Consider the following 14,946-nt stretch of genomic DNA (forward strand, 5'->3'; position numbering starts at 1 on the left):
CTTTGATCGGTGCGATGGCGCGTTATCATCACGCAAAATCCAAGAATTGTTTGCTCACATTTCCGGCGGTTTGCAACACACAGCATCTCTATAAGGTTTCAAAACGGATAAATAATATTCTTTATTGACTGCCTGGCCCGATGGAAGGTACTCATGGTGGACTATGCCTTGGCAATCGAAGGAAACAGTCAACATCACCTTCCCGGTTCTTTTTGCTCATAGGGTATACATATCCCATCTTTTCACTGACGGACAAGAAGACGGTCGCAGTTGTTGTTTTTTATATGCATACATTTTATGTTAGTTGAAGGTTTGTATATATTTATATATATTTACTTATATACATATGCATGTATGCGCGTTTGGCTTTCTGGATGCATCCATGTATATTAGAATATTTTCTCATCAATATGTGTATATAGGTAAGTATTTCAGATTTGACTGAAGAGATTAAATACAGGAATGCATATTCATATGATTGCCTTTGTGGCTGTTTTACATATAAATCAATTCAAAAGAAGTATGAATAATGTTATATAGAAAATAAATTTCTAAATAACAGGTATTAGAAAAACCTGAATACACTATTTTAAATCAATTCTAATTAAACCAAATACAAAAAAAATTAAATAAAAATATCGAACAAAGAAAAGTGTGTACAGGATTTGAACCTGAGTCAAATATGGGACGATGTACTCCATACACGACACGTCTTTCCCGATTGCGCCAAACTATAATTACTAATGAAATTTTCTAAATCACTCATTTATTCGATTCGCAGTTTTATATGCACATATTCTGCGTTAGTTGAAAGTTTGTATGCGTAATTATATGCATATGTATCTGTGTATGCGCGTTTGGCTTTCTGGACGGATATTAGAATGATATTTTCTCATCAATATAATTTGGATTTGATAAAAGAGATTAAAGACATATGTACATATTTTCTGTTTGGATTGATTTATATAAAAATCAGGTCATATCCAGTATGAACTATTTTATACCGAAAAGAAATTTCCATTTATGAAATACAAAAAAAACAGTATTTTAAAGAAATTTTAATTAAAATAAACTCAACAATTTTACCAAACTTTCCTGGTTTGAATTGTAAAAAAAAATGTGCAAGAAAAAAAAATGACTTCAGGACTTGAACCTGAATTAAATAAGTGCCAAAAAAACAAAACGAATAATTCCGCCGACTTTAGTTTCTGCACCACAAATTAACTGCCGCGTGGCCTTCTTAATCGCAAATTTATTCGCTTCGCTGTGGGCATGAAATAAGTCGATTTCCTTAGTAGTGTGCCGAATAATCTTATGAAATTCCTTAGTAGTTTGGTAAACGCAGAAAAAATCTGAATTCCTGTCCTAGCGTGGTAAGTAAATATAGAAACCCTCCACTTGCGTGGTAAATATCTGCAATCCCCCACTACTGAGGAAAGTTGAATTTGAAAATTCCTTAATATGAATCTACAAATTAGTATTCGAAAAAAGCTCATTAACATTTGCTCCTTTTCATTGCATTAACATTCTCTGGTATAACTGTGCCTTTTTTCTTAATTTTTTTGCTTGTTTTAGCAGCCACAATGCAAGTATTGCGCTGACTTTTCGTACGGTAGTAAGGATTGGAGTAAGGTTGTTGGGGTTAAGGAATTATTTTTTTTTTTTATAGAAACTAGGAAAGTAGGTAAGTTTGGAAAAGTGCGAGGACCGTGTTTTACGTGGGATTCGAACCCTCAATCTCTGGGATCGCAGGCTAGTGCACTTACGCTAGACTACCGAGGCCGCCGTGCAAGGCGATACTGTACGTAAATTTCTTAAAAAAGATGGGTATAGCTACGGTGACCATAAATTAAAATTGAAAAAACAGAACAAATATTTTTTTTTTGGAACTCCTTTTTATTAATAGTAACATTTCATAGATTTTGACTTCAGTTTAAAACTATGTAACAAAAAAAAAATTGTAAATCACTGATATTTTTCAGAACTATAAATTTGCTTAAGTATATTTTCCTCATTTTGTAAATATTCCTTAAACTCTAAGTAATTAAGTTCATAATGGCATCTTGTTGTTAAAATTGATTTAACAGTCTCAATTTTCATTTGTGATTTTTCATCAGTCCATATATTGTTTAATATGGAAAATACCCCTTCGGTGGGGGCATTGGAACTCGGTAAACACAAACTAAATTCTACAATTTTTAAAGTATTTTCATACGGTATAGTATTTTCTATAAAATGCTGGAATATTTCAGTCCATTTACTGTCGACTAGCTTTCCAGCGTCCGCCCATTACTTCAATTTGTTAGGAGTAATATTGGTTTTAACACATGGGAACTCATCAAATAATTCGCTGTCATTAATTTTAATATGGCTTCTCTTGTCTCAAATATAAATCAAGTTTCTTTCAACATTATGCTAAGATGGCATCGTACGCAGAAGAACCCATTCCATCACTTCCACCTCTTTAAATGCATGATCCCATTGATTTAAATATTCTACGCAATTAATATAAAAATGTTGGACATTATCTCTAATTTCACTTATATTTTCAGATCCTGTTTTCTGAAACTCTGAAATTATTTTCTTCATCGTGAGTGGTAAAAAAATTTCATCTCTGCGTTCTGCGAGTTTTAGCTTGAGTTCTTTTATTAGTAATGCAACCTCCACCATACAAATATTATTTGATTCAATTTGCGTAATGTAATTATGGAAAAGAGATGCTTGGCAATGTGTACAAAAAAGCCACATTTCGGAGGTGGAATTTTCAAAGAATGCTTCTAAAATGTTTGGGCAATGAGGTTGTTCTAAAAAGTATTTCTTTAATGGTTTGAAAAGTTTTAAAATTCGTTCAATTGCTGGCTTTAAAGTAAGCCATCTTGTTTTACTAAATCCCAGCAATCTTTTATATTCAACATCAACAGTATCACAAATTTTCTTTAATTGCTCTACTCTAACCGTATAAATGTAAAAGCATGAAAATATTTTTACGACAATGACTTCAATGTCCATTGGAAGACAATCTATCGATGCTTGTACACAATTATTCACAATGTGAGCAGCACAATTTACGCCAATAAGTGTACTTCCGGTAGACGCAGCCAATTTATTTTTTCCGCGTCTCGCGGATCCCCCGAAGTTACAATTAGTATTGACCGCACAAAAAGCGAGTAATTTCTGACTTAACTCAAACTTTGTCATGAGATCAAAAATATATTTTTTGAGTATATCTGATGATTCACCGCGCAGGTTACTTACTTCTAATATTTTTAATTGCACACCTTTTTTCGGTAAAAAATATCTAACTAGTACTGGGCATACTTTGATACTACCATGATTCGAGCAATCAGAAAAAACAGTAACAAAACTAACAGCATTCAAATCTGCTACGACTAGTTGCATTGCATTTGGTGCTAATACATTACAGATAATAGCTTCATACTTTGTGCGACCTGATGAATAATTTTCATCGAAGCACCTTTTTATTAGTTTCGATGTGCAGTCATTTGATCGAAAAGAAAAATTATGTTTCACAGTATGGAATGCCCAGGTCCCTTCATTTATACTTGTTTTTTTCCTTGAGCATCCATTGTACGAGTCCGCACAAAGTTCAGTACACTTTTGCTGGTTGAAGCTGCAATATCAGCATTACGATGTTTTCGTGTTTGTAAATGGCGTAGCACATCATGTTTGCCTCCATTAGCAGTGGAAAATTCAGCCATACATTTTAAACATTGCACTTCACTGGTTTGGAATCTTTTTAAGAACTTGTATTGGCATTTCCTCATTAAATATGCACTTTCTATTGGGGGGGCATTATGTAAAGCTGAAATACAAATAGCACTTGTGAAGCCAAAGTTTTATATCTACTTGCAGTAAAACTTACCTATTTTTATAATTTTAAGCGGTGAAATGCAAAAAGCAACTTAGATTAAATTTATGTACATATATTGCACAATCAGCTGTTTAATAGGGAATGCTAAGTGATATCGATAGCAACATACATTTTGATTATTAAAGAGTTGCCACCGCGAAAAAACCAGAACAAAAAAAAAGAACATTTTCGCAAAACAGAACATTACTGATTATATTTCTTAAAAAAATACGCAGAACAAGCGTTTTAAAAACAGAACGGTTCTGCTAAAAACAAAACGGATGGTCACCGTAGGTATAGCGGACATGTAGCACGTCCGAAATCAACAGGAAAAAACGCATGTATTTTGCAAACGAATATGTTATCAAGCCTCCAGAATTTGGAGAACGGGCTCTATTTTCAGATGAAAGCAAATATTGCATATTTGGCATTAAGGGAAGAAAAGTAGTGTGGCGTAAGAGCGGTATTGCGAAGCATGGCGGGGATGGTGTGATTGTCAGGAGGTGTATGGCGGTGCAAGGAGTTGCCGTGAGCACAGCATAACCTCAAAGGAAATGCTTAACAACGTAATAATTAATAAATGTAGGAAGATTTGCATTAAAAATTGATCCAATTGGTAGAAAAGTTATCCCACAAGTTACTAACACCTTATTTTTTTGTTAAATATGTATACATATTTTAACCGTATATTGCAATGTACGAATACTTTTTCAGCTTTGTTGAAGTGAAGATTTTTGTTTTTGTTTTGCGAAATTTATTTTTTTGAAATGTACTTAGGAAAAAATGTATGGAAATTGTAGAAAAATTACTGACTAAACATTTCTCATGTTTTAGTTTTTTTACAATGAATTTCTAAATATGTTGCTTTCATTTCTTTGTGCACTTGTGCCAACGTTTTTTCCAATCTTCGTAGCATTTTTTTATACCTAGCTCAGCTCCTCCTTCGATGCCGTCTTTATCTCGACAATCGGAGCGTAGCGTCGTCCTTTTATGGGCCTCTTCAGTTTCGGGAGCAAGAAAAGGTTACAGGGGGCCAGATCTGGGGAATACAGTGGCTGTGGCATCATTAGTGTATTGTTTTTTGGTCAAAAAGTCGCGCACAAGCAACGATGTATGAACAGGGGCGTTATTGTGATGCAAGAGCCAATTTTTGTACTTCCACAATTCCGGGCGTTTCTGGCAGATTGCTTAGCGCAAATTGCGCATAATTTGCAGGTTATATTCCTTTTTGACCGTTTTACTCTGTGGCAAGAACTCATGATGCACAACGCCCCTGCAATCGAAAAAAAGGGTAAGCAAAACTTTTACATCCGACCGAACTTGGCGCGTTTTTTCGGTCTTGGTTCGTGGCGCAGCTTCCATTGAGATGATTGAGCTTTGGTTTCCACGTGATAATCATAAACCCACGATTCGTCACCAGTTATGACCCTCTGGAGCAAATTTGGGTCGTCGCGGACAGAGTCAAACATCACATAAGCAATGTGCATTGTGATGCTGCTTTTGGTCGAAATTGAGCAGTTTTGGTACGAATTTTGCGGCGACCCGTCTCATGCCCAAGTCATTAAAAAAAATTGAATGGCACGAGCCAATCGATATGTCTAGGTCCTCAGCAACTTCTCTAACGGTTATTCGACGATTGGCCAATACCATTTTCTTCACTTCATCAACTTTTTCATCTGTTGTTGAAGTGCTCGGGCGCCCGGCACGCTTTTCGTCGTTCACATCTTCTCGGCCTTCTGAGAACATTTTGTACCACCGATAAACGTTGCTTTGGTCCCAAGTAGCTTCTCCGTATGACGTAATTTCGTTTTGCACACAAAATTTGATACAGGTTCTTTGATCCATCTTTTTGAATAGGTAAAAATCGAAAACACGTACAAGTAAAGCAGCTGTCAACAATTAACTGAATATTCAAAATGGCAAAAAGCATTGTTTTGCTGGGAGTGTAGAATACAAATATGTACGTACATAGGAACAAATTAATTGAACTATAAAGTAAAACAAAATATGCTTGCTTCGGGCGACATATATTTCTTCAAGAAAAGCTCATGGTTGGCTCATTCACCGGCAAGATCTCCCACGAATCGGACTTGCCTAGTCAGAGAGTCACAGAGCATTATAGGTGTTGGCTTATCCGTTAGCAGGCCAGCGCAGAAACAAGATCTGGGGGAAAAGCGAAAACGAGGTACCATCGTACCATACACCAACCTATGAGGGACGCTATATATAACATAAAATCCCTCCACCACCGGGCTGCCGCAGAAATGTGGTGTTGTAGCTCAAGCGGGGTACCCTGCCGTGAAAGTAGCACCCAAACGTCTCACAGGCCAAGAATTACAACAGAGATTAGAGGCAAAAAGACAGGCACTGAGGATTCACCAAGAAATAAAACAGAAACAATGGGGAAAAATGCAACCGGTTGGAAAGGTTCACGCACCAGCTTCTTCTCACCCAGTCCAGCCGAACCAACAAATGAGTGGAGACTGATGAAAAAAGGAGTAGGGGAAGAGTTTGACACGACGCTATAATAATTGAAAAAAGGGGTAATAGTGACGTTTTAAAGAAAGTGAAAACAGAATCAGTACCGAAAATAAGGCGAACTCAAAAAGGCGATCTCTTAATCGAACTGACGAAATCGTGCCAAATATCTACTGATTTTAAAACTATCGGGGGTTTCCTATACATAGGTGCTTCCCATTCAGAAGAGCTCTAACCAATAAATGCAAATGAGAATTCGACAGATAAATCTTAACCACTGTGAGGCCTCTCAAGACCTATAATTTCAAAGAGTTAAATAAATTGGAACAGATATTGCCTTTATAACTGAGCCTTACAGGTATGAAAATGAAAACACATGGCAGCAAAAATTGCGCGGCCATGTGTGGAGGGCTCGCTTTCCAAGAGGATCATAGTACTTGTGAAGGGTTCGTCGGATACAAAATAAATGGAATTAATTTCGTCAGTTGCTACGCAAGACCCAGCATGAGCACATTGCAGTACGGACAACTTTTTCAAAACATTGTACTGAAAGCTAATGGGAAATCGCCGTTAATCATAGCGGGTGATTTTAACGCCTGGGCAACCGGATGGCACAGCCGGCGCACAAATATAAGAGGAGTAGTGCTTTTTCACATTACTGTTTTAAAAAGCGGGACAACTAAGATGGGAATGGGGTGAGTGATAGATATTACACTGGCAAATTATAACCTTGCTCAAAAGATCAAATGGAGGATGACTGAGGGGTACACCCACAGTGACCTTCAAGCTATCATAATGAACATTACTGAAAGGAGGCTTAAAGTTGCAACCAAGCTGAAAGGTCCAAAGCGAAGTCCTTAAATATATATAACTTCAACCCCCTGCTGGTTCTGCCGAGAAACTCCTCGTAGAAGGACTAAAAGAAGCCATGACAGTTCCCCAAACTGCCCAATCTGCACGGAGGGGGAAGAAGCCGCTGATCATGTCTTGTTCCAAAGACCACACTCCCGAAACCTGGAACATATTAAACCGAGAAAATGTTATAGATTTTATGGTAAAATCGGTGAGGAGATTTGCAGACTTAATAACTAGCAGCCTATGCGCTAACCAGCCCCGTGAGGTAATACCTTTTTGGCCGTTCCACGGGGAGAGTGGTAGATTGTGGAGAGGTGTTTAGTACGTAGGTGTAGTTGAGAGACTACAAGTTGTGGATATTGCTATTTCGGTATAACAGTACTCATGAGAGGTTTATCTTCACGGGCGTCATCCCGGAAAAAAATTTGCTAGAGTATCAAATGTGCATGCACACATACATATATGTATATGTATGTATATGTTAGACAGGGATTTAATCATTCGGGTATGTACTCCCTAATTACTGCTTGTAAATTGATTCTGATTTTTTAAAAGCTGTAGGAAAGTTTTTCAAAAAAACACACGTAAAATTCAGAAAAATGCATGAAATTTTTATTTAAGCCGATAGTACAGTCCATATAATTTTATGTTTAAAGATTATTTCAAGGAAATGTTAACCGCGACTGCGCTTTAAATGGTCCATCCGCTTAGTCCACTTGTGGCATACTCTTTCCAATGTTTCGGCCGGTATCTCACATATAAATACTTTAATGTTGTCTTCTAATGCGTTAATTGAAGGACGCTCGTCTGAATAGACATGAGCTTTATCATAGCCCCACAAAAAATAATTTAAAGGCGTTATATCGCACGATCTGGGTGGCCAATTGACAGGTCCCGAACGTGAAATAAAATGTTCACCGAACACGCCTCTCAACAAGTCCATTGTTATGCGTGCTGTGTGGCATGTGGCACCGTCTTGCTGAAACCACATGTTATGCAAGTCAACCTCTTGCATTTTCGGCAAAAAAAGTTGGATATCATTTCACGGTAGCGCTCACCATTCACAGTTACGTTACGATTCGCAGCATCTTTGAAGAAGCACGGTCCAATGATACCTCCAGCCCATAAACCGCACCAAACTGTGACCTTTTCTGGATACATTGGTAGCTCTTGCAATTATTCTGGCTGATCTTCATTCCAAAATCGACAATTCTACTTATTTGCGTACCCATTGATCCAAAAATGAGCTTAGTCGCTGAACACAATTTTTCGATAAAAAAGTGGATCTTCGGCCAACTTTCCAAGAGCCCATTCACCAAAAATTCTGCGTTGCGGTAGGTCGTTCGGCTTCAATTCTTGCACCAGCTGTATTTTGAAAGGCTTCACACCTAAATCCTTTCGCAAAATGTTCCACGTTGTTGAGTAACAGAGGCCCAATTGCTGCGAACGGCGACGAATCGTTAATTGATGGTCATCATTAACTTTGGCCGATACAGCTGCGATATTTTCTTCAGTTCGCACTCTACGTAAGCGTGTTGGTGGTTTGATGTCCAATAATGTAAATTTGGTTCTAAATTTAGTCACAATAGCTCGAATAGATGCTTCAGTGGGTCGATTAAACTGACCATAAAATGGAAGAAGCGTGCGATAAACTTTCTTAACAGAACACGCATTTTTAAAATAAAATTCAATGATTTGCAAGCGTTGAGCGTTTTTAAGACGATTCATGGTTAAATTATAGACCAAACTGAAGATGTTTGACAGTGAAACAAAACACGAAACGTGCGCCAGCGGTTTAAAAAGATAATAGCTAAAAAATCACCCGTAGATGTGATTGCTTCAGTCCATATGTACATATTACTAAAATGCACGCACCAAGTTGTGAGGTCGTTTCACGTTGCATTTTGTCTCTATGGTAATATTATTTTTAAATTGAAGCAGAGAAAATTAAAGTTACTTTGATTTTAAATATTGGTGCTTATAATTCAAATATACCTTGAGTGTACATACAAGTTTTTTTTTAACATAAATTGTATAAAATTTCGTTTGTTACGGGAACATAGAAATAAACTCGTTCAAATACCTTGCAAAATGCCATCAGCCAATCGTCAATTTGATTTCCTACCGAAGCCAAAAGCTATGCAGAGCCAATATAAGAGAGAATTCACTGTAATCAGCTCTAAATCAGCGACGATTAGACTTCACTTTTGAAAATTCACACTATTCGTAGCCCTTGAGCCACTTCTATAGCTAATAAACTAAAGAGAGAATTCATTGTGATCAGCTCTGTTAAAAATTTCACCACACCACAGCGACGGTCACACCAGAGATTGTTAATGGAATGAGAAGGAGCAAATGTTACTGTTAACTATTTTTAGTACAATTGAGATTTGAAAGATTTTTTAGTAAGGGATTTTAGAACATCGACTTTATAGACACCACACTGAGTTTTGCCCACACAAAAGTTGAAAACACCATACATCTTTCACCTCAACACACAACACATTTCTCACCTCGACATTAGACCAATTAAATTTTTACTATTTTCGTATTTTTGAAATAATAAGCGAATACGTAAAATATATTGCACAAAACTTTTTTCGATTACGTTAAAAAAAGAATAAATAAAAAAATACCTTAATAGACGCAAAAGCAGCAGCAAGCGCACCGCGAAGGCCGCATTGGCACCACGCATTCCACATGTGTATGTCGTCCAGAGCCAAAATCTAGGCCGTATACGCAGTCGCAGCGGCCATGATTCTTTTAGTCGCGACGGCGCTGAACAATTCGGAATATTATATGGTACAAAAAAAAGATTCATTCATAAGTTCGAGCTCATATTTCTAGGAGCAAAGTACTTTCATTCATAAAACGAGCCGCCCATATGCCAGTTTTCGCGACCATTCGAAAATAGTCAATATTGGAATATTTCTCGTAGAATTATTTGCCAATATTTGATAAATCTCGAATTTTTGTCATGTCGAGTGGCCGCGGCTTTCTATGTATGTATGCAGCCTTATGTGTATGTATCTTCTAACTGTTCGACAGTCGCGAATTGAATGCGAGTTAGATACCTTGAACAATTTCAGCGAATCACACATTTCTGTCCGCAAAGCCGCATATGTGTATCCTATGATCAAAAAGTACCGGGAATGTTTAAAGAAAACAAAACAAAGTTAAATTTCAGGCAAATTAATTTTATCTCCTTCAAAATATGACCCGTGCCAACGTTTAACCCAGTCCCCCATGCACCCCTGGTAGGCCGACGAAGGGATGGCCTTCAGCTCCTTCGTCGCATTCTCTTTGATCCGCGCGATGGCGCGTTATCATCATGCAAAATCCAAGAATTGTTTGCTCACATTTCCGGCCGTTTACAACACACAGCACCTCTATAAGGTTTCAAAAGGGATAAATAATATTCTCTATTGACTGCCTGGCCCGATGGAAGGTACTCATGGTGGACTATGCCTTAGCAATCGAAGGAAACAGTCAACATCACCTCCCCGGTTCTTTTTGCTCATAGGGTATACATATCCCATCTTTTCACTGACGGACAAGAAGACGGTCGCAGTTGTTGTCTATACTAATATTATAAAGAGGAAAACTTTGTTTGTTTGTTTGTTTGTTTGTTTGTAACGAATAGGCTCAAAAACTACTGGACCGATTTTAAAAATTCTTTCACCATTCGAAAACTACATTATCCACGAGTAACATGGATTACATTTTATTTTGGAAAAAAATAGGGTTCCGTAAGGTATTTGGATTTTTCGGACACAAACTGAAAAAAATCTTATATATAAAATAAAGTCAACTTTTTGTGTGTGTTCGCTAACCGGCCGTGTCTGCACCGAATTAAACCAAACTTACACACATTGTTAAGAAGGTATTGAAGATGGTTTCCGTATAGTTTGGATACCTATTGGTGGATAGGGCTCGAGATATAGGTCAAAACGTGGACCCGGATAACCTTTGGTTGTGTATGTACAATATGGGTATCAAATGAAAGCTGTTGATAAGTGCTTTAATACGGGGTAATTTTCATACCTATTGATGACTAGGGTCTCGAAATATATGCCAAAACGTGGACCCGCCGTGTCTTTGCACCGAATTACACCAAACTTACACACATTGTTAAGGAGGTATTGAAGATGGTTTCCGTATAGTTTGGATACCTATTGGTAGATAGGGTCTCAAGATATAGGTCAAAACGTGGACCCGGGTAACCTTTGGCTGTGTATGTACAATATGGGTATCAAATGAAAGCTGTTGATAAGTGCTTTAATACGGGGTAACTTTCATACCTATTGACTACAGACTAGGGTCTCGAAATATATGCCAAAACGTGGACCCGCCGTGTCTTTGCACCGAATTAAACCAAACTTACACACATTGTTAAGGAGGTATTGAAGATGGTTTCCGTATAGTTTGGATACCTATTGGTAGATAGGGTCTCAAGATATAGGTCAAAACGTGGACCCGGGTAACCTTTGGCTGTGTATGTACAATATGGGTATCAAATGAAAGCTGTTGATAAGTGCTTTAATACGGGGTAATTTTCATACCTATTGACTACAGACTAGGGTCTGGAAATATATGCCAAAACGTGGACCCGCCGTGTCTTTGCACCGAATTAAACCAAACTTACACACATTGTTAAGGAGGTATTGAAGATGGTTTCCGTATAGTTTGGATACCTATTGGTAGACAGGGTCTCGAGATATAGGTCAAAACGTGGACCCGGGTAACCTTCGGATGTGTATGTACAATATGGGTATCAAATGGAAGCTGTTGGTGAATGCTTTAGATCAGAGTATTTTTCATGCCGCTCCGTGACTGGGGTCTCGAGATATAGGTCAAAACGTGGACCCGGGTAACCTTTGGTTGTGTATGTACAATATGGGTATCAAATGAAAGCTGTTGATAAGTGCTTTAATACGGGGTAATTTTCATACCTATTGATGACTAGGATCTCGAAACATATGCCAAAACGTGGACCCGCCGTGTCTTTGCACCGAATTACACACATTGTTAAGTAGGTATTGAAGATGATTTCCGTATAGTTTGAATACCTATTGGTAGATAGGGTCTCGAGATATAGGTCAAAACGTGGACCCGGGTAACCTTCGGATGTGTATGTACAATATGGGTATCAAATGGAAGCTGTTGGTGAATGCTTTAGATCAGAGTATTTTTCATGCCGCTCCGTGACTGGGGTCTCGAGATATAGGTCAAAACGTGGACCCGGGTAACCTTTGGTTGTGTATGTACAATATGGATATCAAATGAAAGCTGTTGATAAGTGCTTTAATACGGGGTAACTTTCATACCTATTGATGACTAGGGTCTCGAAATATATGCCAAAACGTGGACCCACCGTGTCTTTGCACCGAATTAAACCAAACTTATGCACATTGTTAAGTAAGTATTGAAAATGGGTTTCGTAAAGTTTGGTTGTAATTCGGAGCAGTGGCAACGGGTACAGCGTTCTTTTGAGCCAGCCATAATGTCGCTTACTTTTTTAACGCTTGGGGCGGAACTGAACTGTCAAATTGACAGTGTGAGTTACAATACAATGTGTCAATATTTCTTTCTGATTTGGATGCCATAAGGAAAAAACGTAAGTGCAACATGTAAAAATTGTTTGTGAATTTTTTTGGAGTGGATTTTGAAACAGTGAATAATTTCTTACGAAATTTGAGAATTTAATGTGAAATCCGAATGAAATTATGTGTTCGTGGAAAAAACAATTTTTTTCGTTTTTTTTTTTTGAAAAATATAAATGGATAATGGTTAAAAAAGCTCCAATGCTTAATAAAACATATAAATTGAAACGAAAAATTCATGGATGATCAGGAAAAAAGACGATTGTTTCTTAGTTATTCATATGCGTTGATTTGAAATTTAAAAACAATCTTCTTTTTTCCTGATTTTCAATTTATATTTTATATTTACTCAAAAACAAATAGAAAAACAAAAAATATTGTTTATGCCAAAGCGCTTGAATAAAGAATAAAGAAATAAATAATATGAAAATCATATATTTTCTGTTCTAAACCATATCTATTCTATTTTAGTGTGCCCAGCGAAGGGGGCCGGGTTTGCTAGTTTTTTATATGCATACATTTTGCGTTCGTTGAAGGTTTGTATATATTTGTATACATATGCGTGTATGCGCGTTTGGCTTTCTGGATGCATCCATGGATATTAGAATATTTTCTCATCAATATGTGTATGTCAGTAGTTCAGGTTTGACTGAAGACATTCAATATATGGATGCATATTCATATGCATTGCCTATATGCATGTTTTACATATAAATCAGTTCAAAAGCAGTATGAATAAATTTATATAGAAAATAAATTTCTAAATAACAGGTATTAGAAAAACCTGAATTCACTATTTTAAATCAATTCTAATTAAACCAAATACAAAAAATTAAATAAAAATATCGAACAAAGAAAAGTGTTTACAGGACTTGAACCTGAGTCAAATACGGAACAATACAACACGCCTACGACATGTCTTTCACGCTAATCTATATGCAATTATTAATTTACTTTCCTAAATCGGTCATTTATTCGATTCGGTGTTTTATATGCATACATTTTGCGTTCGTTGAAAGTTTGTATGCATATTTATATACATACATACATATGTATTCGTGTATGCGCGTGTGGCTTTCTGGACGGATATTATATTAGAATGATATTTTGTCATCAATATAGCTTAGATTTGATAAAAGAGATTAAATATATGCATATTTATATGTATATATTTCCTTTTTGATTTACATAAAATCAGTTCGTACCCAGTATGAACTAATTCATACAGAAAAGAAATTTTCTAAATATCAAATTCAAAAAAACCTAAAACAGTATTTTAAAGCAATTATAATTAAATTAAACTCAACAATTTTACCAAACTGAATTGTAGAAAAGAAATAGTGCAAGGAAAAACGTATGACTATTTAGGACTTGAACCTGGATTAAATACGCGCCTCAAACACCATTCAAACAATACCGCTGACTTTAGCAACTGCGCCATGAATTGACTGCTTTCGTATCTTTCCCAATCGCAAATTCATTCGCTTCGCTGTGGGCGTGAAATAAGTCGAATCCCTTACTAACTGTGGTGAAAAATCATATGAAATCCCTTACTAGTGGGTAAACACAGAAAAAATCTGAATTCCTCTACTAGCGTGGTAAATATCTGCAATACCCTACTAGTGTGGTAGGTTGAAATTGAAAATCCCTTACTATGAATCTACAAATTAGTACTCGAAAAAGCTCATTTAATATTTGCTCCTTCTCATTCCATTAACATTCTATGGTCACACTATGCGTAGCCCTTGAGACTTCTCTCATACATTAACGTTCTCTGAAATATGTATATACGAAGATGTGGGCACTTCCCAATACAAGAACTCACGGTTGACCAAATGTGGTGGACTCGTTTTTAGAATGAACGATTCTTGCTTTGAGAAATATACGCTTGCGTTTATGAATGAAATAGTTTTTGTAGTATTAACACTAGAAAAACTGAAACTTAGTACAGGGTCTGGCACTCGAAGTGAAACAAATTTCATACCGCTCGCGCAGCAGATGCGCGGGCATCATATGTCTGTTATTTGGCTAACTGACAGTCCAAAGTATTGTTTACAAGCGCGAGCTAACGACATGGCCTCACTTTCTTCTTTTCTAATCACTTCAGTCCATGGTCAATAGACATGTATTATCAAGTAA

General features: G+C 36.9%; 1 protein-coding gene across 1 annotated transcript; it reads right to left on the bottom strand.

The window, feature by feature from the left end:
* Positions 1 to 2,016: 2,016 nt before the first annotated feature.
* LOC129249978 (uncharacterized) lies at positions 2,017 to 3,960 on the bottom strand. Its single transcript, XM_054889629.1, has 2 exons — positions 3,884 to 3,960; positions 2,017 to 3,823 (listed from the first exon to the last, which is right to left on the bottom strand). The coding sequence occupies exon 2, from the start codon at positions 3,397 to 3,399 to the stop codon at positions 2,416 to 2,418; it is 984 nt and encodes a 327-aa protein (XP_054745604.1). The 5' UTR covers positions 3,400 to 3,823; positions 3,884 to 3,960; the 3' UTR covers positions 2,017 to 2,415.
* Between the last annotated feature and the right edge of the window lie 10,986 nt (positions 3,961 to 14,946).

Source organism: Anastrepha obliqua, chromosome 6, assembly GCF_027943255.1.
Source record: "Anastrepha obliqua isolate idAnaObli1 chromosome 6, idAnaObli1_1.0, whole genome shotgun sequence".
Taxonomy (NCBI): Eukaryota; Metazoa; Arthropoda; class Insecta; order Diptera; family Tephritidae; genus Anastrepha; species Anastrepha obliqua.